The sequence below is a fragment of the Pyrgilauda ruficollis genome, unplaced genomic scaffold, assembly GCF_017590135.1.
Source record: "Pyrgilauda ruficollis isolate IOZ18807 unplaced genomic scaffold, ASM1759013v1 scaffold59, whole genome shotgun sequence".
Taxonomy (NCBI): Eukaryota; Metazoa; Chordata; class Aves; order Passeriformes; family Passeridae; genus Pyrgilauda; species Pyrgilauda ruficollis.
In genome coordinates this window covers 3,811,333-3,836,103 of record NW_024527599.1, presented here as the reverse complement: position 1 = coordinate 3,836,103, position 24,771 = coordinate 3,811,333, and the positions used below count along the sequence as shown (strand labels likewise).

The 24,771-nt window shown below is 42.2% G+C and overlaps 1 protein-coding gene across 1 annotated transcript; it reads right to left on the bottom strand.

Annotated features, from left to right (window-relative positions):
- Positions 1-722: 722 nt before the first annotated feature.
- SLC6A4 (solute carrier family 6 member 4) lies at positions 723-21,733 on the bottom strand. The gene is made up of 14 exons (XM_041482607.1): positions 21,443-21,733; positions 14,129-14,715; positions 13,330-13,464; positions 12,503-12,722; positions 11,967-12,105; positions 11,460-11,594; positions 9,570-9,673; positions 8,754-8,881; positions 8,331-8,443; positions 7,483-7,614; positions 6,388-6,487; positions 5,924-6,024; positions 4,398-4,565; positions 723-3,741 (listed from the first exon to the last, which is right to left on the bottom strand). Exons 2-14 carry the CDS (start codon positions 14,568-14,570, stop codon positions 3,667-3,669), a joined length of 1,992 nt encoding a protein of 663 aa, XP_041338541.1. The 5' UTR covers positions 14,571-14,715; positions 21,443-21,733; the 3' UTR covers positions 723-3,666.
- Positions 21,734-24,771: the final 3,038 nt, after the last annotated feature.

The following is a 24,771-nucleotide window of genomic DNA, read 5'->3' as shown; positions in this document are numbered from 1 at the left end:
TCAAATGTGTGGGTCTTTTTTTGTGTGTAGGTTATTTTACTGCATCTTTTTTACATGGAATAAGGTAGATGAGCCTGTTTTCATGTATCACAGTTGTATCAACTTGTTAAGTGATATTTTAGATTTGTCATGTGGACCTTCTGTTCAAAGGTTCATTTTCAAGAATAAAATTATCTTCCAGCTAGGTAAGTAGGATGCCTGACAGTGGTCATTGCTTTTAGAATACATTTTCAACACCTTTTTAATTGTTCCTTTCACTTTTTTTTGTTGCAAGTTTATCACTTCTATGCTAGAGTAAGGTGTACTTCTATATTTAAAAAAAAAAAAAAAATTTAAGATTGGTGTTTCCCTAATGACTTTTTCAGCAGACTGAGCAATGAAACAAAGTGTGAGCAAAATTAAATGTAAATGATGCCACTTCATAAAGGCTTGGAATGAGTTTTATATGTCAGCTAATCAAGTAGTTAAGCACAAACTCCAGTGTGGAGCAGTTTGGTTTTGCTGTTCTGTGTAAACAACTGTAATGAGCTTTGGTTCTTCTGTTGGAATGGAATGAAAGTGTTTAGCAGTGGGCCAGGGTTCAAAAAATTAGGGAAATCCTCTGCTTTTTGTCAGAGGCCTTGCTGGCATTGTAAACTGGTCAAGATATTCTGCTCTTACTAGAATTGAGATTTTTATCTTTGCTCTTCCCAGAAGAGAGAGGCACAAGAGACGTCTGCAGATGATTTATGAATATTAAATTTATTACAGTAACAGTTTACAGTACAAGGCACATACTGATGACTTACAATCAGCTTGCAACACTTGTAACTAAACAGCTGCATAAATTAATACAGGTGCATCATGTACGAGTTGGAGGGAATACTTAGTTCTGTACAGCTAAAACTCCAGTTTAATTCCCTTTAAAAGGCAAAGATGGTCCTAATTTGCCAGTTTCATTACTTCCTTTTCACTGTTCAGAACAGAGGGTAGGATATACTCGTGGTAGATGAGTGGAAGGTGAGCTGAAGAGAAGGAATTTTTTTGCCTCAAAACACTTTGTAACTGCAGTGCAGTTCATTTGGTATCAATAGAAGTAATTTCTGTACAAAACCAGTGTTTAAGGTATGGCTACTTGCTGAGCTACCTGATAAATATTGGTTGCTTTACATGTTTTCAGATGGGGGTGTGTTAAAAAAAAAATAAAAAAATTGTATAAATAAATCAATTTGTCAATATTTCAACCACTCAGCTAAATAGAATTACTAAAAAATGAACTTACCATAATAAGATACTTGAATCAGTACACCCTGTAACAAAAAAGTAATGAGAACTAAACTGCCTTTCAAGTTCAGCATTTATAGAATGAAAACATGGATGTATTTTATCTTTGTATTATTCAGGAAGATAAAAGCCTTTTTAATCTACATTGCTTTTTGTATCATTAAATAATTCTAAGAGTTTTCATCCTCTCTCAGTATCTCGGGACTCAGAGCACATTGGTCTCACATTTCAGCTGTTGCAGGGCTTGTGTTTCTATCAGGGCTTCCTGGCTGACTTAATTCACTAGAAAATGTGATATTTCTTGGGAAATCTCTCTGAAACTCTCAGAGAGCCAATGTGTATCCTGTGTCAGTGTCTTAAAAATTGCAAGTTTTTTTTGTTAGCTGAACTGCTGTCTGAAGAGGAAAGAAACGGGGTAGAGTTTTCTCCTTTATTTCCCACACTTTGTTGTTGGATATGTACAAATACCTCATTCATCTTACAGTGACATTTCATGTGTATTTTTTCAGTTACTGAACTCAGAAAATTTAACTTTTGGAAGTAGGTTTCAAATACACTTGAGGCTTAAGCTACAAAACTTTCACATGAGTAGCTGTCCAGTAAGACAGATTTATTGTGTTTTTCTAGTGGTAATTAAAGAACATATTCCCTTTTCAAAAATAGTTCAGGAATCTCAGTTCTGAAAGAACAGTCCTTGTCGCTCTTCAGTTATTTCCTCATTGGAAGTTGGGATTGAGACTTAGATGCACTCAAAAGTCATTATCCAAAGTGGAAGTGGAAGAGGCCTTTCTCTAGGTACACAAAGGGGGAAAACTTTGGCAGAGGGGATGGAAATGTTTTCAGAAGGCAAACACAGCATCCCTGCTTTCCTCTCACCTGACAAGTGCTTCATACCCAGTCATTCCAACAGGTTCCTTAATGCCCCCTGCTGTGGCTGCACAGGGAACCTTGGCAACTTTAGCAAAGGGATACAAAAGAGCCTTTTATCCTCTATTTTATTTTACTTTCATCATCATCTGTGTGCCAGAGTAAAAATACAATGCAAGTTTGTACAGGAATGATGCCTTCCTGGGTTTGTCTGCACTCCCACTGCAGCAGAACTCGTGTCCTCCAGGAGCCAGGGCAGCTGCATTTGGGGAGCACCTGTGTGCATGTCATGTAAAGAGCTTAATATGGACATGGGTGTTAATTTGTGTGTCAATACCTTGAAATTTAATATAAAGTGTTCTGATGAGAATCAGTCCTGCTGAACTCTACTCAGCTTCTTGCTAAGGAAAAAAAAAAAAATTCCTCTCTTTTTCTTCTTCAGCTTGAAAACCTAATGCAGTTACATCAGAGTATGAGCTACTAAACCTTCAAAGTAGGTTTGGGTAGTTGTAAATGTACTTTTGTCAGCCAGCCAAAAGGATTATTCTAAATTTTACTTCTGTACTAGGAAAGAGGAGGGAAAAAAACCCACAGGCTCCAGCAAATTTTAGGTGTGAAATTAACTGTAAAAAAAAAGGGAAGTGAAGCAGAGAAAGAGATCTTTAAGATTGCACTTTTTGGCATGAGAACTCAAAAAGATTCATTGTTGGTTTGTAGTTTGTGTAGCTCTGCCAGGACAGTGATTGGTTATGGAAACAGTACAGTAAGTGCTGGCAACTTAAGTACTTGTCAAGTAACTCACGATAAGTTTTTGTGGCTTGATTGGGTCTAAAGGAAAGTGAAGCCTCAAACATCACAAAAAAATAATTTTTGTAATTTTTTAATGCAAGAAACAGTAGAAATTGTTACCACCTACAAACCAGAGGAAATGAGCACGAGGCCGGTGCTGCCAGCTGTGTGTGCTGATGTGTGCAGAGCTGTGCTGCTCAGCTTTTTTCCTCTCTGTCTACTCCACCACAAACCTAGGGAACTTCCTATTTTTTGTTTTCCTAGTTTATAAACCCCTGCGTTACTCGAGTAATGTATGGCTATCAGAAATATTTGTGCATTTTCCCATGTAGTTGAAGCAAGTAGAGAACCTTAGAAGCGAATACGACATTGCCCGGTACGAACGATCACACGGAGGGAGGAGACACAGGAGCACTGCCACACACTGGGGGTCTACACCTAATCCTGCCGTGCCTTGCTCGTCCTGGAGGGGCTGCTGCAGGCACTCGGTGCCACTCCCGGAGCAGGGATGTTCCCTGGTGTTCCACAGTGAGTGCTCAGTCCAGCCTGCTTGGAAGTGCACAGTAGATGTCATTGAATTGCTTGGATAAACGTGCTGGAGGCATCACCTTTCCCAATGGTGCCAGTGGTGTGCAGCCTCCGTGGAAAACTCTGTTTGTTGTCTCAGCTGGAAAGGAGGTTCTTTGGGGGGAGAGGGGGGAAAAGTGACATTTTGTGCTCCTCTTCCCTCCCCAGAACCAGGTCAGCTTATACTGCGTTCATGCGGATGTCTCCAAAGGGAATTTCTGTCGCTGTTTCTGGAGTAATGCTTTTCAGAATACGCTGTTGGAAAGACATCAGAAATTGATTGATTTTAGAGGCAATGTCAGCCGTTTAGAAAGAGATTAATAATAAAGTATGACTTTGAGTTACACTTCTTGAGCTACTTAAGGGTGTTTCAGGCCTCTGTTAGCACTATGAAGATGGAAAGTGCTGTAGAAGTACACAGCAGTATTTTTAAAATTATTTGTAACCTAATTGGAATCAAAGCTCTGCAGATGTCATATTAATACTTTAGGACTTTGCAGTTTACTGGGATACCCTGAGCCAACTAAATATATTCTTTATGATCTGGTATTTATTTAAACTTAGAAGAAATCTCAGTATTGTCGTTACAGATTTATGGCAGAGAAATCTTACTTAATGTGTGAGAGAAAAACAAGCTTTTCTTACAGATACACGCCAGGAAACCAGCCTTTCACTACCTCATTTGCTTGACTGGGGAATTTTGAGTGTCTGAAGTGAATTTTAGGAAGACTCTCCAGTTCATCAGAGCTTAAAAAATTACTTGATATAACATTTCATAAGAAATTGTCAGCAGTCTCAGTAAGAACTGGGGAGATTTGTGAGAATTTGGGAACAGAACAGCTAGTAATGATATTTTTAGGAATCACCTCCTTCCTAACAGTCAAACAGAAGGAAGAGAGCATCAGGGATACCTCCTTAAGTGTCCCTGGAGTGATGACCAAGCGATAGACCATGTAGATGGGAATGAAGATGATGGAGGAGGTTCCTATGCAGTAACCCACAACTGTGGTCCAGTAGGGATAATCATAATCAAAAAGCCTCAGCTCAGGAGGGCTGGACAGAAAGCTGCAAGTGACGAACTGAAAGAGAAAAAGGGCAAAGCGTGAATATGTGGATTTTCATGGCACACACTTCAGGAAACTCTGTGTTCCAGCGTGGCACTGAAATAAATAGAAAATGAGTAGGACTCAAGATTAAAATATGTTGACACTGAAAAAAAATTCCTAAATTACACGAGTGTAGATTTAAAACAAATCAACAAATCATGAAACAAAGATCAAGAGGATCCTTTCCAAAGCAGATGCTCTCCACTCTACACTGCTCTCTGTCAGAATAGGAAAAGGAAAAAAAAGTCAGCTCAGTTACTGCTATTGGATCATTTTCCTGAGCATATCATCCATGACTGAAACATTCCTTAGGAAACAACAAATACTTTTAGTTGAATATTACAGGAATATTATTTGTGACTGTCCCAGGAAGGATCTCTGACTGTTTTTTTTTTTCCAGAGTATCATCAGAAGCTCAGGATTTACCAGCAAAACTTCCATACAGAAATGACATCCTACATCCTGAGCTTTCCTTATTTTAGGTGGGTTTCCACAGGGAATACAAACAGCTCTGCCTGGTAACCACATCCCCAGAGCTCTGTGCCTCTCTGTTTTCCTGGTTTAGGAGTACAAAGAGGACAGAAGTATAAAAATTACTGTGGTGTGACATTTGAATTTATAGATTTCTCTTTCTAGGGGTAATAAAGTCTGTTAATTATGCCTTGATCATTACAAGTGTTTTGAATTCACTCTGTAGGTCTTAAATCTACATTTTGTGCTTCATAAACTCCATCTTGACCTGCTCTGCTCCCACTAAAGCCAGTAAGAATAAAAGATAGCATGGACTAATTTTAAATCAGGAAATGAACACTTTATGCTCAAATGTTATTAATAACACTGCCAAGCCAAACACTGGGACAATATTTCCAATTCTGAATTATGGATTTATAATGGTTGTAATTAACTGCTGGAAATTTTAAGTGGAATATTCTAAAGTTGTCCATCAGCAGTTGCTGAGACAGTGTATTTACTTATCTTGGTTCTCCTCCTCTGACAGTATGTTTCATCAGCTTTTATTTCTGCATTTTGCTGAGGTAAACATAAGGCAACAAAACAAAATAAATTTGTTTAGCAGAGGGCAGGGGGGTAGTTATTCAGAATCCAGACTTATTCAGCTAATTCAACTACAAAAATCCTTAAAACTGTGATTTGGTAACAAGACCTTGAAGCATTGTATTGGGTTTTTTACTAATTGAGCCTTTTTTGTTTAACAAAAATTGTTACTAAAGAACTTCATGAGAGAATTCTGGAATTAAGCTTTCAGAAGGAGCTGTATTGCTCAGTGGTGATTTTCTTGGTGCTGGAAAGAAAAAGCTCTAAAGAAAACTCACCAGAAGGAAAAGGGGACTAATTGCAACCCAGCAAACTCGCCAGTACCAGCCTGGGGCAGAGCCCAGCATTTCTTTCACATCGTTGCAAAACTGGGTGATGCCTGTGGAGACAAGTGGAGGAGAGGGGTGACAGCAGGTCTAAGATTTTCTTAAGTAGATGCTGAACACTTTTTATGCCCAGCAAGTAAATTCAGAATCTATCCCAGAAGACCATTTTGTTCCTATAACTCTTAATTTTACTAAACCCTTAATTACTCTGAATTATACCTCCTGTTACTTTTAGCTGTCTGTGTACTTCTGTCAGAGAGCTACTAAGACTAATTCTCACTGCTTTAGTTATCAGTGAGTCTGTAAAAAGCTGTTGTAAACTTTTTTCTGGAGACATGGGTGATCATGTCTGCAGAAAATGAGGCAATGCTGAGCTGCAGGAGCTCAGGAGTTTGGGTTGGGGTGTTTGGAGGTACCATAGAACCAGGACACAGCCACTGCCTCCAGGAACACGACGGTCAGGACAGCTGGGCCCGTGGCATATTCCTCAAACAGCTTCACCACGTATGCTCCTCCCTGGAAAAAGAGATCAAGCTGTCAGTGTGCCCAGGATGCTGCCCTGCTGCTGGTTGGTGCTGCCTTTGGCTGGAGCAGAGCGTTCACAAGTGGGGAATTCACCCAGTTCTGTCACTTTGTGGCTCTTTCTGCCAGGGAGACCCTGGGGAGCTGCTCACCCTCTGTGGACCCTCACCCCGGGGGCTGCCATGCAAAAATCTAAAAATCTGCTGGCTGGATTTTAGTGAACAAAGGTGATGGCTTTTTGCATGCCCTCTTCTTTCTCCACCAAGAATCATAGCTACTGAACAGCAAATAAATAAAGTGTTACTTTGCTTTCTTTCCATTTGGGATCTAGAACCACGAAGGAGGAGACCTCTTGCAGAGGAACTCAGCATCCTTGTACAGCAAACACTTCACATAAGAAGGAAGTTACACATAAATGAGCAAGTGGAGCGAAACATGACAGGAAAGCCAAGTATTTCTTTCTATTTCCCCTGTGATTCTTACACTCATTATTCAAAAATTGCTTGTTGTGGGAATGAAATCCACAAGCCCCATAGGAACAATTTGATGTGACTAATGATGATTTCTGCCTTGAAACAGTGAGGAAGATCCAGGAAATCCATTACTAGATTTTTTTTTTTTTTTTACATCCAAAATACATTTTACACATTGTGAAGATTATAATAACTATTCATGTTATTTTTAAACACAGAGCTTTTGGGAATAAGAAATAAACCACATAAAAATGTGGCTGGTTGTCTGCTGACTGATGAGCAGCACCATTTATGATGTGTAGCGCATCATGAGTTGCAGTAGGATCATTTTACAACATATTTCCTAGTGAAATATCATTCACACTTATTCCAAGTAATAGATTTCTAATGCATAGAGAAAACAGCCTGGAGGTTCAATCTGATTTCTTGAAACTCTCTTCAAAAAATTACCCTCTCCAAGGTGTCATTGGCAGGAAAGTGCCAGTGAGGGAGGCTGAGGGTGGGTGAGGTACTCACAAATGTCAGGGTTGCCAGCGACCCCAAAAAGCAAACGATGGTCAGACCAAGGACAAACAATTCCCTGCGTTTGCCCCAGACGTGTGGGAATTCATCCAGGACTCCAGTAATCACTCCCTCTAGTCCTGCAAACTGAAAAGCATGGAAAAATCACTGGAAAATAGAGGGCAGTGTTACCTGCTTAAAAGTAAGTTTGAGTGCTTAAAGGAGCATTGAAACATTGGTGCTTTGTTCTGCTGTAGAGTTGGTGAGAGGTTTTTAGACAAGTTTTTCCTCCTAACTTTTTAGAACTGTTCAGGGTGGGGATTTAGTGTTCAGGTATCTGTGGGAATGCATTTTCATCCAAAAGCAGTCCTGTGCTACAAGCAGCAGATGTGGAGAAATGAGAGGTAATTCAGTAGGACCAAGACTGTGAAATCAGCTGAGTTCAGCCCTGCTGGAAGGAGCTGGTTCTCTACCTGTAAAACCAGACTCACATGACAATTTTTTAGTGTATCTCCTGTTCTCACCTTTTAAATCCAAATTGTGTGAAAAAAATTCCAGGTTTTCGTAATTGCTTTGTAAGTTTACAAGCAAGAAAGGAGCCTGGAAGGCTGCAATCAGCTAGGAGTGTATAAATCAATTTGCTTGTATTTCAGTGTCTTGTTAATTGTCACAGCATGACAGTGGCAAATAATTGATTATATTCAAACCTATTCAGATGAAAACTGGAGTAACAGTTGCTGTCTTACAGAAGGCAGCTGGCACTGCCAGTCCTGCTGCAAACCCCTCAGTGCCAGTGCAGTGTCTGTAATTCTGTTTCTGTGGTGCCTGACGGGGCCAGGCTGTGTCCCCTGCTGGCGACTCACCGTGCTGTCCAAGCCCAGCGTGAGCAGCATCAGGAAGAAGATGATGGCAAAGAAGGTGGAAGCTGGCATGTTTGCAATGGCCTCTGCATAGGTGATGAAGAGCAGGCTGGGTCCTGGAGCAGAGTTGGGATCACTGTTAGGACAGGCTGTGCACGGTGTCTCCCAGGGGAAAACTTCTCCCCCCAGGCTGCTTTGCCATGTGCAGTTACCACCACGTCTGTGAAACTGCAGTCTGGCTTTTATATGTGGTATTTATAGGCTGATTTTTTTAGCTGTACTGTGTAACAGTGCCCAATAAAGTCAGCATCCTGAATAATATACTAAATATTTCTCATCATTTGGGCTGCTCTCGATCTAGAAGTACATATACAAATACATTCTATCTAAGAAGCAGTTTGAGATGTGTATGAAACATGAACTTACCAGTGTCTTTGGCAACCTCTGAGACATCTTCATTCCTCATCTCAGCCATGTACCCCAGCACGGTGAAGATGACAAACCCAGACACAAAGCTGGTCAAGCAGTTCACGGTGCTGGTGACCAGAGCATCTCTGCAACAGAAGACCTAACTCTCATCAGGGACCTAACTCTCATCTGCACCTGCTAGAAGGGATTTACCACTCTTGGTTTACAATCTGGACTGACTCCTGGAAAAACTAAGGGAATACAAGGAAAAAACGAGCAGCAGATTTGAAAGAAAGAGGGAAAAACCCAACCCATGATTGCTTTTTCTTCTCAAATCCATACAGGTGCTGTGACATCAGTCTGCCACTGGATTGAATGTTGGCTGTATCCTGCTGTTTTAAAATACTAGGAATTACTACGTGAATATTAAAGAATTGAGGATTTTGTTTTAGAAGTTAGAAATAGATTTTTTTCAGGTAACAAGAAAAAAACAAACTGCCTTTCTGCTCAACACTACGAAGTTACTTTTTAACTGACTACTGAGATTAAATAACTACAATGTAATGGCTTGACAGGGTTTAGTCCATTTTGTTGTGGCAGGTTTCTACATTTTAGACCTATTGCTGTAAAATTAGTAAAAATTATCTTACTTCAAGGTAGGCAACAGAGGAGAAATGCTTGAGATTGCAGGTTCTCTGTTACTCTTACTTCTGATTTCTATGTACACAGGTCTGACAATTTAGTGTCTTTCACCAACACCCTGTTTCTTTTTCATAAATACCCACAGTTATATTTTTATACTAGATTTTACTTATAGAATAAGGTAGAACTCACTGGTAGCAGTTGTTGTGGAATTTGTTGTAGCTGGAATAAGCCAACAGGACCCCAAAACCTGGTCCCAGGGAGAAAAAAATCTGAGCTGCTGCATCCACCCAAACCTGAAAAATATTGAAGGCCGAGAAAAAAAATTACATGAAACAGATTGAATGTATTTGACATATTCAGAATATCACTTAGGTCTGCAAAAGGGTGTTTCACTGGTCTGCCTGTGTCCTAATCCTGGTCTAACATATATTCTGTTGAGAGAGATGTTAAAATATGAATGTTTGTTGTAGAACTGTTGTGGCTGTTGCACTTTTGCCATCATCTTAGATTAATTCAGTGAATTACCTCTAATCAATTTAATACAAGTTTTGCAGTGTATAGAGAACTTTATACCCATGATTTTGAAGTCTTCCACATCTTCCACCAAACTCTGTGTGCTGTGGAATAGCCCTGTGCTTGGCAATGTAGACTTTGCCAAGGCTATGTAGACTTTTCCTAGGTTTATGGAAATCCATTTGACTGTGTGGATGCAGTTCTGGTTCTTGGGGCTCAATTCAGCTTTGTTGTAGCTGTGACAGATGCAAGTGTGATGATCTTGTTATGAAAAGCTTGTTGTACTTGAAAAGTGGCCACAGCCCTAATGAGTAATGTTCTAAAGTACAATATCAGCTCTCTTTCTGAAGGTGAAAGTCCTCATTCATTTATTCTCTTTTGATTGAAACATGGAGTTCATCACAACTCATTTCTAATATTCTCTCCCATCGTGTGAGGCCATCCTGTATCACCCAGACAGAGCTCTGTCATCACCCAGCACACAGATTGCAATCTGCTGTCCTCACTCCAGATACATCCAATACAATATCAATGCCCTTTATTGCTTTTTCAGAAGATGTGGTTCCTTATTGGAGATGCTGCTTTATCAGAAACTGGTGTCTTTTCATTTCCTCTTCATTCAAAACTCTCCATATCAGCTGGGCAGCAGCAGACTTGCAAACATTGGAAATTTTTAATCTTCATGTTTGTAGTATTTATTGCTTTGGGGTTTTTCCATCACCCTCCTCACCAGACACTTTCACAGGCAGTGGAGTGAGCACAGCCTTGAGCCTGATGGATTGCTTGTCATCCAGAGTTCAAGGCTGGATCAGACACTGGAGAGCCTGGGGTTTGTTGGTTAGCTCAGTTTGTCCTCATCCCTGCTTCCCTCTCAAATTTTGGTGGTGTATGCAGGCCTGACTGATTTATTCCTCCTCCACAGGCACTTACATGAGTTACTGGGCCAGGGTTTAGTTGATGTCTGTGGGCTCCTCTGCCAAATCTTGTTACAGGCTGGAGACAGGAGTTTCTGCTCCAGTAACCTGCACTATTTAAACAGGGGCAGCTGTACTGTAGGGCTGTACTCGTCCCCTTAAATTACAGGCTGGAGACAGGAGTTTCTGCTCCAGTAACCTGCACTATTTAAACAGGGGCAGCTGTGGACACTGTAGGGCTGTACTCGTCCCCTTAAGCCAAAAATCTGCAACTCCACCACTTGTTAGGGTTTAATAAATTCACTTTTCTCGGTGTGACTCTCACAGGGGAAGGATTTTATTGCTGTGTAAGAGCACTCACAGCTTCTCACTCAGTGTCAGCCTGGTCACCACTGTCCCAGTGAAAAAGGGTTTGGTCACTTGTTCTCTTCTAATCAGATCACTCATTCTGTTCAACCACTGTATGGGAGCTCTGCCTGTAGTTCAAGCTGAATTGAGGATGGACTCTAAAATTATTTATAATTATGGAAAGAGCATGGACTCAGGCTTTTAAGTCCATGCTAAGACATTTGTCCAGTCATGCTCTATGCATCTATGGTGATACACATATGGACAGACTGAAAGCAAATCTCCCTTTTATAAAGTTCTTTACCTCAGTGGCCAGGAGTTTCTGCCAGTCAGGTTTCAAATAGTAGAGGACACCCCTCCAAGCCCCAGGCAAAGTTGCACCTCTCACGAGCAGGATGAAGAGGATGATGTAAGGGAATGTGGCAGTCACCCAAACCACCTGTGAGGGAACATGGTGAGAGCGTTTGCCATGGAGGGAAAGTTAGCAGGGATAATAATTAATTAATCGTGTTATATGTCTTAGCATTTATAGCATCTTCACATGAGCCTCTCTGCAGGTCTGTGAACAGGCAGTTTGCACATCTGAGCCCTTTCCCTGGCAAGCTTGGTTCTGCCCAGAGAACAGTGGTGTCACTTATTTTTGTTCTCTATTGCTTGGATAAGATTAGCAGTCACCGTACAGCGAGTGCTCCCCAAATACACCAGCCCATAATCCCTGTCATGAAAACAACCTGAGCTGATCCCCTGGCAGTCAATTGGCTCAGGTAGAACTGCCTCAAGACAAGCTGATGTGTCTTGCTTTTGCATTCACCTTGCCAGATGTTTTGACCCCTTTCCAGATGCTGAAGTACACAATGGTGAAGATCAGCAGCAAGCAGAGGGTCAGCTGCCAGCTAATGCCCCCCAGGTCATCCAGCCCATTGGACCTGTGCACCTGCAGAACCTGGCGGCTGCAAGAGGAAAGAAAAACACAGCAGAGATACTTTTTAAACAAATGCTTACATTAAATGTGCATTTAACAGTCCCATACTGTGGTCTGAGCATTATAAGGAATCTTGAGGTCTTGATAAGCAGCCTTCAAAGTCATGACATTTGGGATTCATTTTATTTTACTTAAAAGTTTGATATCAACAGCACACCAGTGATGATAAGTGACAGCAGACAGCAACTGGGAAACTCCTAAAGCACAGAGCATCCCCCATGCACCCTAAGATTACACCCCCCTACAAAAATCCAGGGATTTGAAGGGGATGCCATCAACAATCAGCCCTGCTGCCCTCTGAGGAAAACCTCGCTGGTGTTCCAGCAGTCTGGCTACCACCACCATCCTCACTTACATGCACTTACGTATAAAATTCTTCTGCAGGAGAGATGGAGTGCAGGGACCAGCTGACATTGTCCTTGCTGAAGTAGTTGGTGCAGTTTCCTGTGTTCCAGGGGTTTGTGCAGCTGGTCCAGGGCAGCTCCGCCGTGAAGGAGGAGATGAGGTAGTAAAAAGCCCAAGCCATGATGGTGTTGTAGTAGGAGGCTACGTAAAGATCTATGATACAGATGGCAAAGCCAATTCCTGGAGGGGCAGGAAATAATTGCACTCAGTCAGTGTAAGTTTTAGGCAAAAAAAGAAAAAAAAAAAAAGAATTGGTTTTCACATCAACAACCATTTGTCTAAGGCAGCTCTGCAGGAGGAACACACATCCTCCCAAGTGTTTACAACACTGGCATTTCTTGTGACTTCAGAAACACTCTGATTCCAACAAAGCATCCTTAATCAAGACAGAACATTTTTATAAAGAGATATTTTCTATGTGTTCCTAAATTTCTGCAATTTAGAAATAGGCATCTTGCAGTCTCAGTAAATAAAAAGACAGGATCAGAGCTACAGCACTGGGAGCAAGAGTAAATGAGGATATAGAACAGTTCCTTTTATTCTTTAGAATTTTAGGCTTGGTCAGCCTCACTCTAATCAATTTGAGTTGCATACTGTACATGTATGCAAGAGTACACACACATGTACAGGTGTACCGGGAGTTTTAGGAAAGCTTTCTTTGTAAAGCCAAAATCTTGTGTAGAACAAGTCTTACTTGGCTTTATGAGATTTTCTTTTTGCCCCCTGAAATGCCACCTTTATAGGAAGATTTTCCAGTTATTCAGAAAGTTCTGTTTCCCTTTGTTACCTTTGAATATAGGACATATTTTCCTCCAAATGGAAATACAGCCATTCCTGTGGTACTGTCCTAGTGCTAATTCCATATAGAAGAGAGGAATCCCTCCAAAGAGAGCCATGATTGTGTAAGGAATGAGGAATGCCCCTGCAAGAGAGAAAGCAGATGACTGTAACTCTTCACAGACTTCTCTTCCAACAGTACCAGCACTCCATAAACAGGAGTTCCTTTTATCCCAAAGGGAAAATGCATATCCCCTCCCTAGCCAGCACACCTCTGAATTACTGTGGGATTCCTCATAAGAGTTCACACTCAGCAGTGTGAACAAGAAGCAAACTTCTCACATTTCTGCAACACAGGATTCACCAAGACTCCACTGACTCTCACAGCTGTGAGATGGGCTACAGATAAAATTTTTAATTTCTCCAATAGAATGCCTTTGTTACATCAGAGAGACGAAAGTCCTTTCTAAGATCTCCTTGATTAGATTTTAGCTTTGTATTTTGTCTCTTATGTCAGTGAGTCAGAAACCCAGCCTTCCTCATGAGTTGGTTTATCAGATTTTAAAATGCTCCTTGGGAAAGGGATTGAGGTGTTGGAGTGTGGGTCTGCACCTATGTGGTTCTCAGCTTCTAGTTGTGCTGTGCTAAACAGCTTTTCTGTGATTATCCTATCTCAATATTTAGGTTCTTCAGTGAATAATTTCTCCTTGATCATTTGTTACACATGATATTTTAAAAGCCACTAAATCATCCATTTATCAACCAAGAAATTCAGCACTAAGGAGCAATGAACATGAGTGGGCACTGACCTCCTCCATTCTGATAGCAGATGTAAGGAAACCTCCACACATTTCCCAGATCCACTGCGTATCCAATGACAGAGAGGAGAAAGTCAATTTTTTTGCTCCAGGTCTCCCTGTCCTCCAGCTCCATCAGCTGCTGCTGAGCCTCGGCCCCGCAGGTGGTGGACGTGGTGGTGGCTGCTGGGGCTGTGCCCTGGGCATCCTCCACCTCTGCATGGCAGGGAGCTGAGCTCTGAACCCCCGAAAAACCATTGGAGATCTGAGCTGCCTCCCCTTTGTCCCCCTGGCTCGGGTGGACTTTGTTGCCATCCTCCACCAGCCGCAGGGCAGGCTTAGGGTTCCTGACCAGAAGTCCGTTCTCTTTGCAATCTTCTCCTTTGCTACAGTCTGAGGCATCTTTCTTGGAAGTCAGGGGCTCTGTCTCATTGCTCGTGGCCTTTTTTTCCATTTTTGCTGAGATTTGTTCTGGTCACTTGCAGACAGGCAGCACCACAGGGTCCCCTCGGGGTTTGTCTTCCCACACCTTTATTCCCAGCACTTTTAGAATTCCTCTTCCATACTTAAATCCATCAGATTGAAGGCACAAGCACCATCTAAGAAATGAAAAATAGTTGAAAATCCATGACAAGATTTACTGGTGCTGGTAATTTTCAAGGTACAGCCAGCAGATTCTGTGATTAAAATACGGAGGTAATTAACCATCACAGCATGCAATGTGAATCACAGAGCAGATAATCTGGGATTTTGTCCAGAGAAAGGCAGGAAGAAATCATCTCTTTGACAGCAGAACCTGGTGTACCTGGATCACACCCTCTCAGGAGGATCTGCTGGACTTTGTGCATTGCTGGACACCTCACACCCAGTCACAGTCCTGCTGTCTTCTGGTATCACCTTCTCCTCTGAACACTGCTGGGCTCCCAGTTTGCAAACTGAGGGCAGAGCTTAGTGGGACTTTTATTTTCATTTTCACAAGTTCATCCTGCAACTCATCCACTCATCTTGTGGCAATTTCTAGATTCACCCGGTATGAAGGGAAAAGAGTTCATGAAACAAATATGAGATAACCGTGTATAAAAATTACATTTCATGACCACCTTTCTTCAGAAATCCCACAGTGTCTGCTCTGTTTAGCAGCAGATGTGGAAGGCTTAAATGAAACTTTAGAAAATATTTAAATATCAGTGGTTTTCATCAACTAACTTTTGAGGCTCAGTGAACACCAATAACAAGAAGAGGTCAGAAACTTCAATTTGATTCTTTTCATTAAGAACTAACATGAGTCTAAAGGACAAAACTTGTCCCTGGTTTTGTCTGACTCCCTGGGCAAATAAAGCATCTTTCCTTCAGTTTGGGTCTGCTGACACTGTGGTCCCAGCCCTGGGAAGGGTGGGGGGCACTGCTCCTGGCCACTGCCAGCAAAAAAACCAGGCACTGGGAGGATCCCTGGCTTCTCTGCCCTCTTCTGATGTGCTAAAAACAGAATCCAAGCGAAATAAACCATCCTGAAATAAAGTATAACACAATCAACTTTTCCTGCAGAACGAAGATAACAGAGGAGTTGTGATGCTGTGAGCAGGTCAAGTTTTGTTTTCTGCTGATTTGTTCAGGTAAACACCCAGCTGCCTTTACCCAAGAAAACCTTGGAACAGGAGCTGATCCCCTGTGCTGTAAATTCCCCAGGGCAGTAACCCTGCTTTATTGCCAGCAAAGAGTCACACAATCTACACCATGCCAAGATTAAATCATTACAATTACATCTAATTTTTCTCTTTCAAAACATTTTATCATGGTAGTAAATGTCATTGTCACATCCTAGCAGAAAAAATAAGCATTATTTCACTTATAACTGCAGGAAAAAACTAAAACAGAGAAGGGATATGATTTGCTTATTTCTGGAATTTGCTGATTATCAGAGCTATTAAAACTCAAGTTTTTCCCAGCTTTCCACCTTTTGCAAAGACAGCTTGTTAAACCTTTTATAAACATTTCTCAGTGCAAGCAGAAAGAGAAGGAAAGTCATTGAGCTGCAGAGCAAACAGGAGGATGGTTTTGAGATAAAATTCACGTGAAAATATTTCTCACAGCTTTCAGAAATCTTTAGTTCTTCAGGCTTACATTCTGTCTCTACCCAAACAGTCTCTTTTTTGTCATACAGCAAGCAGTGCATCATTAATGTGAATTCTTTCAAGAGCAAGTGCTGTGCTGCCATTAATTAACCATCCACAAAGACTGAAACATCTTCAGATTCAGGGAAAAACACCAGGGCAAAGAACAGGAGGTTCTCTTTTACCTGCAGGACTATAAAACCTGAATGCCTTTGGAGTCCAAAACCTTCCAAATGTCCCAAAAGAGCTTCTGGAGATGGAAACAGCCCTGGTGGCCACACAGAAATCCAGGGGAAGGCCACAGCCAATCCTCCCCTTGTACAGAGCATGGCAAATACCAGGTGGGAATATGGAAAAGTAACCTGAGCCCTTCTGGACTTTACACCTCTCACCCATAAATGGGAGCACAGTAAAGGATGTTGATTTAACTGCATTATCTCATGGGGCTGATTTTTCCATACCTGAGGCTAAAACTCTCAGTCTGTTTGTAAAACTCTTTATTTCTGCACATTTTTAGTGCTTTCTTTACTAAGGGGAGGTCAAGGAGTGTATTGTTGATATCCAAGATTTGTGACATCCAGGATTGTTTTCTGTCCAGACCTAAACTCCTTCTCCTGTTCTTCTGCACGCCACAGAAAAAAATAATTAATATTTGAAATACTTTGGTTGAATTTTCAGTAGTTCGGGCCTCAAATATGCAAAATTACATGTGAATTTTCAGGGGCTCCAGCTGAGATCAGAACTATTTCTTTCTGAAAAAGGAATTACAGCTTGCCAGCTAGGAAATCTCTGGAGTGATGAAGTCCATGGCTACACAGTGGAGTTCACAGGGGCATAGTTGGCACATGAAGCAGAACAGTTTCAGATTATTTCATTACACCATAAAAAATTGTGAGAGAATGGATATTTTTCTTTGCTTTGCTACAAATCAAGAAAAAAAAAATAAAAAATGAAGGCACTGTGAGCACTACAAAGAGTGTAAAGAGCTGCAGAGAGAGCTCTTGGGGTGGGAAATGTGCTCGGACACCAGGGAAGATACCCAGGGAAAATGAGCCCGAAAGTGAAGGATTTTGCCCACCTCAGCCTCCACTTCTGCTCTGCACAGATCCCCAGTCCGGTGAACGATGACAGCAGTGATCTCAGAAATATCAGTTTATTACCTGTTTTCAATCTGAGCTGTCCCAAAGGTTGCTGTTACATAACTGCACCGTGGCTCCTTATCAGCCCTAATTAGCAGCAGGAGAAAAAGGAGATAAAAAGGGGAAGAAGACAGTGCTGTGTGCTTTCCTTTCCCTTTGATCTGTGCTTGGCAGACGTGACTTTGTTCCTCTGGGAGGCCCTGGTGCCCCGAGCTGGGGTTGTTCTGCAGGGCAGCTCCCTCCAGGAGCCAGCCCTGGGAATGTCACCCTCCCTTGGCAAAGAGTGACTAAGGAGGAGTGACCCTGGAGTCCTCCACGGCTCTCCCAGCTTTGTTGAAAACATTTGGGTGGATAACTGAAGGCTTGTGTTTGCACACGTGGTGCTGCAGCCACCAACGCACTTCACATCAGTCAAACATTAATTAAATTATATTTATTTATCTCCCACACGGAGACGAACTTGAACCAACACTGCAGAAGTAAAATCCCTGCATATTCCTTGATGAACAAATCCGGCTCTTGTGCCTGTACCAGAGCAATCCTCGAGGAGCATCCCTGGCCTGGAGCCCGGTTCCTGCTGCTCAGGCGCTGGAGCATCTCCCGTTTATTCTGGAGCTCGCAGTGACCTCTCCTGGCAGTGCGGGAATCCCTCGCCTTTCAGAGTAAACAACTCTTCCCAGCACCACAACAACGGGATTTTCCTGCTCTCGGCGCTTTTTAGAGGAGGATTTGGCTTTTCGTGTGTCAGGGGGAGCGAAGCGATGGGGCTGAGGTGCAGCAAGGAGCAGATGCTGCCAGGGAGGCGAATCCGGGGTCCCCGGGAGCTGCCGGGTTTGAGCTGGGGCTGCAGAGCCTCCCCAGCCCTCACCCACCCCCTGTGCCCCCCATTCCAACCCTCACGGCTGCAAAATGTGTAGGTTTGTATGAATATCGCTTCACACAAACGATGTTCCTGTTTCACCTGCTGGTTCCATGGATGTGGGGAAGCAGCGCTCGCTGGGCTGCACAAAACTCAGCCCCAGCTTCCCCCCCCTGCTCTCCATCCTCCAGCCCTTCCCATGCAGGGAGCTGAATCCCTTTGGAACTCGAGAAGAGCCAGCCCAGGGTGTTGGCAAACAGAATCAAAGCCCGGGATGGTTCCTGTTAACTTGACCTAAATCTCACATTTATCACAGAGAATTGGAGCTGGTTGAAGTTCCAGCTCCTGACTCACACGACACCTTGCAGCTCACCCAGGCAGTTGTGCAGAAATGGAAACAGTCCAAGGATGTTACTTTAATCTCAAATATCAAGCAAGAAGTTTGTGTGAGAAGATAGAATCACTCACCCCAGGCAGGAGAGGGCTGTGCTGTTTGCCTGGACCTGTTCTCACCTCTCAGCCACAAATGAGCCAGAGAGGTTTCATGATTTTCCTCTGAGTTTGCAGAGGTCAGGAGCAACCCTTAAATCAAAGTATCGTGGAATATATTTCCCCATACTGTGAGGGCTTGTTAAAAAATTTAAAATTTCAGCCAATTAAATTGCATTGCTCTCAATTATGGTGAATTTTGCCTGCTGTGTGTCATACACAAGTCATATTTAGGTTCATAATGCTAAAAAGAATTGGTGCCTTTTGATGTTGAATGTGTTCGCTTTTACTGATTTCTTTAAAAAATGAGTACCCAGAATGTCCTTTCCTGTTAGCTCATTAGCAAGTGTGACAGTCTCTATTTCAGATTTCAAAACCTGATAATCAAAACTACTTGGGAGCCACAGAATTGGGGCATTAGGTGTAAAGCAGATCTAAGCTGATATCTAGACCATCCCTCCACAACTGAAAATTGATTTGTTCAGGGGATTTTTTTTTAGAAATTCTTTTCTAGTTGAAGAGAATCAAAATAAAGAGTGATCAAACCCCACTGAAATTAATGGTCCAGTGAATTGTAACAGGTTTGATCCCAGTGCCAATGATTTTAAATGTTACAAAAGTTGGGTGCTTTGGCACAGCACTGTGGAGTATTTTAAGTGGAATCTTTGAGCATGCAGGTGACAAAATGGACAAAATATCCTTTGTACGGATATTTGAGGGTTCCAAGGGCTCCCTCACGTTCCTGCTAAAGCAGGGTGAGCTCAGCAAGTCCTGCTGGTGAGACAATGGCCCTCAAAGCCCTCAAAGGCTGCTTCCCAAGGAGTGGCACCAGGAGAGGTTAACTCCTGTGCTCCCAGAGAGGGCTGCACAGGGGGAGGTGGCACAAGGGCTCCTCTGAAAGCAGCACTTGGGGGAAATAGAAACCTGCACTGGGAGTTCCACATCACAGTCGTGTCCCTGTCCCAGTCTGAAATTAAAAAGTCAGCAGGAAAGAGACATTTTTACCTTTAAAATTCTGTAAAGAAAGGCACTGCGCTGTAGTGGGAATGCTGCCAGACTGGTGTCAGTCATTTAAAGGAGGGGAAATGCATTTTTTTGGCTTGAGAGTGTCTGTGTGTAGTGCAAGGAAACAGATAAGCTTGGGGGATGATATTGCTTTTGTATTCTTCCTCCAATTATTTATACACACTTGAAGGAAGGGTCCTAACACATCCCTGAATAAATGGAGCACCATCCCTTGGTAACAGATGATGTTTCTCTGAAGGGGATTTGTTAATGGCTATCTCCAAATTACAGCCCTGAATTCAGGCTCCAAGTTCCACTCGAGTTCTGTATGAAACATTTATCCCACAGGCAGGGCTCATTGTGTTCTGTCAGTTCTGCCAGACACAGAGCTGCAAACACACAGGCTGGGAAAAGAGTTCAAACACGAGCATCAGGAAGGAGAACAAGACACAGAATTAATATTTCTTTAGGCTGTTACTAATAAAAACTTAGCAATTTATATTTCCATGGAGGAAAGCAAGAAAGAACTTAAATGCACTGCACATTTCCATGTGTGGGAATAATTTTGTGTTGTTATTAAATTCTAGTTTTGGGGTAGTTTCTGAAATTCATCATACCCTATCCAATTAGAAAATGGTCACAACAGTCACTTGCTATATGAGAAGTTTGCAAAGTATTCTCCAAGGAAATTATGGTTAATTCACCATCAAAATCACCAGAAGATGCAGCCCAAGTGTTTGAGCCCTTCCCTGGTAAATGTCTGACAACCCACATTAAAAAAATGCCACAACATTTTCAAGAATCCAAATCCATTAAATGCCTGATCCCTTTTCCCCCAGGCTTTCTTAACATATCAAAACATGTTTTCCTTGCCTATTTATATATTCAGTTGCATTGCATTCCTTAATTAAACTCCATATTTCTTAGTGAACTAACCCAGCAAGCCAGTTGGTTTCAGTAAACGTGATTGACTATAAATGTATAGGACATGCTCTTCAGATTTATTACTTGCAATAAATCTGTCCCATTGAGTTCAATAATTTACTGTGCTGGAACCATTTACCTTTTAAAATATAACTTAATACAGTTAATAAAGCTCACTTCACCCTTTCAAAATAAATAACAGCTTAAATTGCCTATTTTTTCTTCTTTTTCCTTCAGATTCTGCTGCTTTCCTTCATTTTCCCTTACAGTTTAATGCTTTTTTATAAGCCTTAAATAACTTTAGGTCTGTAATGCAGTTATGTGGACTGCCAAAACTCTTAAGTTTAGATTGTCAGAACTTGTTCTGCTACAGGCATTTGACTCCCAACATTCATAACTGCTGGACAAGTGCCTGAAAATGACAGAGCAGAGCATGGAACAGCAGGAAAGAAATAAAAGGCACTAAAAGTTTTAAAAACTCAAGGAAAACTAAAACTAAAATCAATGTATCTTTTTTTTTTTTTTTTTGCCCCCGAAGCTTTGTTAGATGAAAAATGTTTTAGAAATTGTCAAAGACCTTAAAGCAGATTTTAAAACAAACAAAACCTAGAGCAGAGATTTCAGCCTGTCGCTCGTGTTTCAGATTTTATAACTGAAACGCAACGAGGAGGGAAAGTTAATGAAACTCCAGCTCTGCTGCTGCAGGGGGGCAGCTCTGAGGAGCAGCTGTCTCTGTGCCTGCCTGAATTTCATAAAAGTGCTTCAGCCACAGCTGAGCAAAGACAAAATGATGAAGTACCTGAGTGCGGGGTCGGTCCGGAGCGCTGCCCTTGCTCGAGTCCCCTTCAGCCACATTTACCTCAGCCTGTGGCCAGCTCAGCATCCTGGGGAGCTTTTTGTACCCCAGTCCCCCTCACATGGTCTGATTTCCAGATAATCTGCTGCCAAAGAGCTCTTTAAGAATTTTTTGCGTCACTTTAGTCGAATAAACTTTATGTTTCACCAGGGCTGCGGCTCAGTTTTCCTCCTAGAGGTGGGTGGCTACATTTGCCTGCTCTGATCTGTTCAGCAGGATCCAATGAAGGCAGAGGCAGAAGGAAGGGGAGCTTTCCTGGGAAGGGACAGCTTTGCTGGGTGTTGTTATAAATATAAATAACAGGATGGGGGTGAGGATGGACACGGAGTTTTGAGGGAGGCAGTGAATTAGAAATTTCTGTAGATTACAGGAGGATAGGAAGGGGATATTAGCACAATAAAAGGGCTTGAAAATAATAATTTCTTTTCAATAATTCTGAACAGTTGTATTATTTTAATAAAGAAATAAGGTTAATTTGGTTTTAAAGCTTGGAGCACAAATTCTTTACAAGCGTTTTGCTGCCTCAATAAGCTCAACAAGTAATTTCCTTTCTTCCTACCACTACTCCAAATACCTCACTCCACTTCTAACACGTTTTTTTTCTCCAGTGTTTTTCATCCAGGATTTCTTCATTCCTGCACTCCACAGCTTGTTTATGAAAGATCATAAATCACAGGTCAATGCCATAGTTTAGGGGGCAAATTCAGGAAAAAAAAAAAAGGTGGAAAAGCAGAATAGGGGCAAGTAGCTGATTGCTGGAGCAGCAGCAGCTGTGCTGTAAGAGTTTTCAGACTTCTTCCAAACAATTGTAAAGAAAATAAAGTGGAAACTGAAGAGCTGCAATTTGCACTTCCCTGTGCTGTCCCTGGGCGAGGCTCCTGCACCATCTCAAGGAGAGCTCGGGCACTGCAGCTCCACACACGAGGGACGCACTGAAATCAGCTTTGTTCCCCATTATCTTGGGGCCATTTCGTCAAATTGAACTTTTTCCCTTCACTTGCTGTAGAAATTCATTGATCTTTTCGTGCAGACAGCAATCCTCACCTCCTCTGCTGGGCTGGATTTCCCTGCTGTGCCCTGCTTTCCAAAATAATCAGGATTGGTGCTCACCTCCCTTGGCTGCAGGCAGGATTCCCCCCCAGTTCGTGTCCTTGCCTGGGATATTCCTCCACGACCTTCCCTCTGCTTTGTCCTATTCCAGACAGATCCTGCCATGCCTCACCCACCAAACCTTCCTGGAGGCCACAGCAGTGTTTAATGTTCAAATACCCAGCGGTGGATCAGACCCCAGGCTCTGCAGAGCAGCATTTTTGTTTCTTGGGAGGATGGGTGGCACAAGGAATCTGCACCTTTACTTTCCTAACAGATCCCCAGCTCACCACTGCTGGGAGACTGGAAGGGATTTTCCAAACTCACTTTTTCTATCTTCTTACAAGAAATAAATTCTCTCTACTGAAAGCCCTTCTGCTCATTACATAATTATACCTTGGGTTTTAAAAAATTTTAGAGGGATCGTGACCTTTGTCTGAGGTTTTTGTCCATCTCAGTCTCTGCTTAGAGTAGGTTCTCCTATGCCTTATCCAGGCCTTTTGGTTCAGGTGTTTTTCTCATCATCTTCTGCAGCAGTTATTTGGTTTGGTTTTGTTGTGTTGGGTTTTTTCATTTTGAATTTCTTGCCAAACAGTCTGGAGCCTTTGGGACATAACAGAAATAACAGACTGGAGATTTCAGGCAAAATCCCTTAACCTTGCAACACCTTATTTATCTCACAAGTGAAAAACTTTCAGGGGCTGTAACTGAGCCAGCTCCAGAATCTCATGAAATCTGGGTGAAGGTGGGTGACATTCTGATGATTTAGGGAAAGTATGAAAAAAAGAGAAAGAAAATGGACTTTACACAAGACACACAGATAAAGCAGCTGCAGATTCCAGCACAAGGATGGGAATCATCACCCAAATGACCTCATAAAAGTAGTACCAACTGTACTGTGAGATCAGCAACGGCTCTGATTCACTGCCAATAAAAGGTTGGAACAATTTTCCAAATAACACAAACCAAACAAATCCTGCGATATTTGTTCCCATCTTTCCTTAGTTAGCAATCAGACTACATTTAGAAGATATTACAACTGGCTTTGGGATAAAAGGAATTCTGATTGCCCTTCCCTGCTATTTTCCACACTGCTGGGATGCACATCTGGCAGTTGGATGAGTTTTGGAGAGGTTTTGTTATTTCCACTACAGCTGTTTTAAGAGCACATTCCAATGGGGAAATCTGATTCCTAGAGCCCACAAACCACCACTACACATAACCTCTCCTCAGTTCCTTCATCAGGAATTGCTGTTATTTTCTGCCACTCGATTAAATCTGAGAGTTGACTTTCATAATATTATCTGTCAATATTTGCCACCTGTCAGGGGAACTGTCCTTGAATTCTCACATGAAAACTGCATGGTTTTGTTGACAAACTGGAAAAGGAAACTGTCAAGTCAGCTGGTTCCTCAGCAATCTAAAGATCAAGCTTTGCAAAGGATATATATATGTATAAACTAAGGGAGAAATCAGCATTGAAATACAGTGGGCACTAATTGTTTTTTTCTAACCAATTGTTTTTATTCTGACCAAAGCATCTTTTTAGCAGTTGTATGTTAACTTTTTCATAGTCTGGATTTACAGTTCACAGAGCTTTCTTTGCTGGGTGACAACAAAGCAGCAAGCCAGGCTTATTCCCATATTACCTCCATTCCATCCCTTGGAAAGTTTAATTTTTTATCATCTCTGAACCATCTCCTGTGAACTGACAGGGGTTAAGTGGCTTGTTCCTCCAGCACACCCTCAGGAGAATGAACAATTCCTCGGGAACAGTCCCTGGCTGTGAAGTCTCTCCCACACACCTGGGGAGAGTCAGGCTGTGCTTGGATCCAGCTGTGCCTTGTGCTGTGCAGGACCCTGGGAATTCCTCGGCTCAGGAGGGAGCACAGGCAGCTCCATCATCACTCAGCTGTCTCCAGCTTATCTCAGGGCTGCTGATCTCACCAGAGAGCCAGGGCAAAAGGGCAGTGACCCCGTGAAAGTCACATCAGCAGGGAATCATTTCACCCACAGATTTTACCCACATTTCAAACCACAGGTTAAAAACAGCCACCTGTAAGGTGTCTATGGATAAAAGCAGCCTGCAGGCACCAATCCTTACCCATGTTTCCATGGCTGTCCTCCCAGGCAAAGGAATATCCTTGACTCGTTCGCACAAGCACAAACCTCAAAATACCTTG

Coding starts and splice junctions, on each gene's coding strand:
- SLC6A4 (XM_041482607.1), bottom strand. CDS start 14,570: ATGGAAAAAAAGGCCACGAGCAATGAGACAGAGCCCCTGACTTCCAAG. Junction 13,465..14,128: donor CTGCTATCAGAATGGAGGAG/GTCAGTGCCCAC, acceptor TCTCTCTTGCAG/GGGCATTCCTCATTCCTTAC. Junction 12,723..13,329: donor AATATGTCCTATATTCAAAG/GTAACAAAGGGA, acceptor CTGCCCCTCCAG/GAATTGGCTTTGCCATCTGT.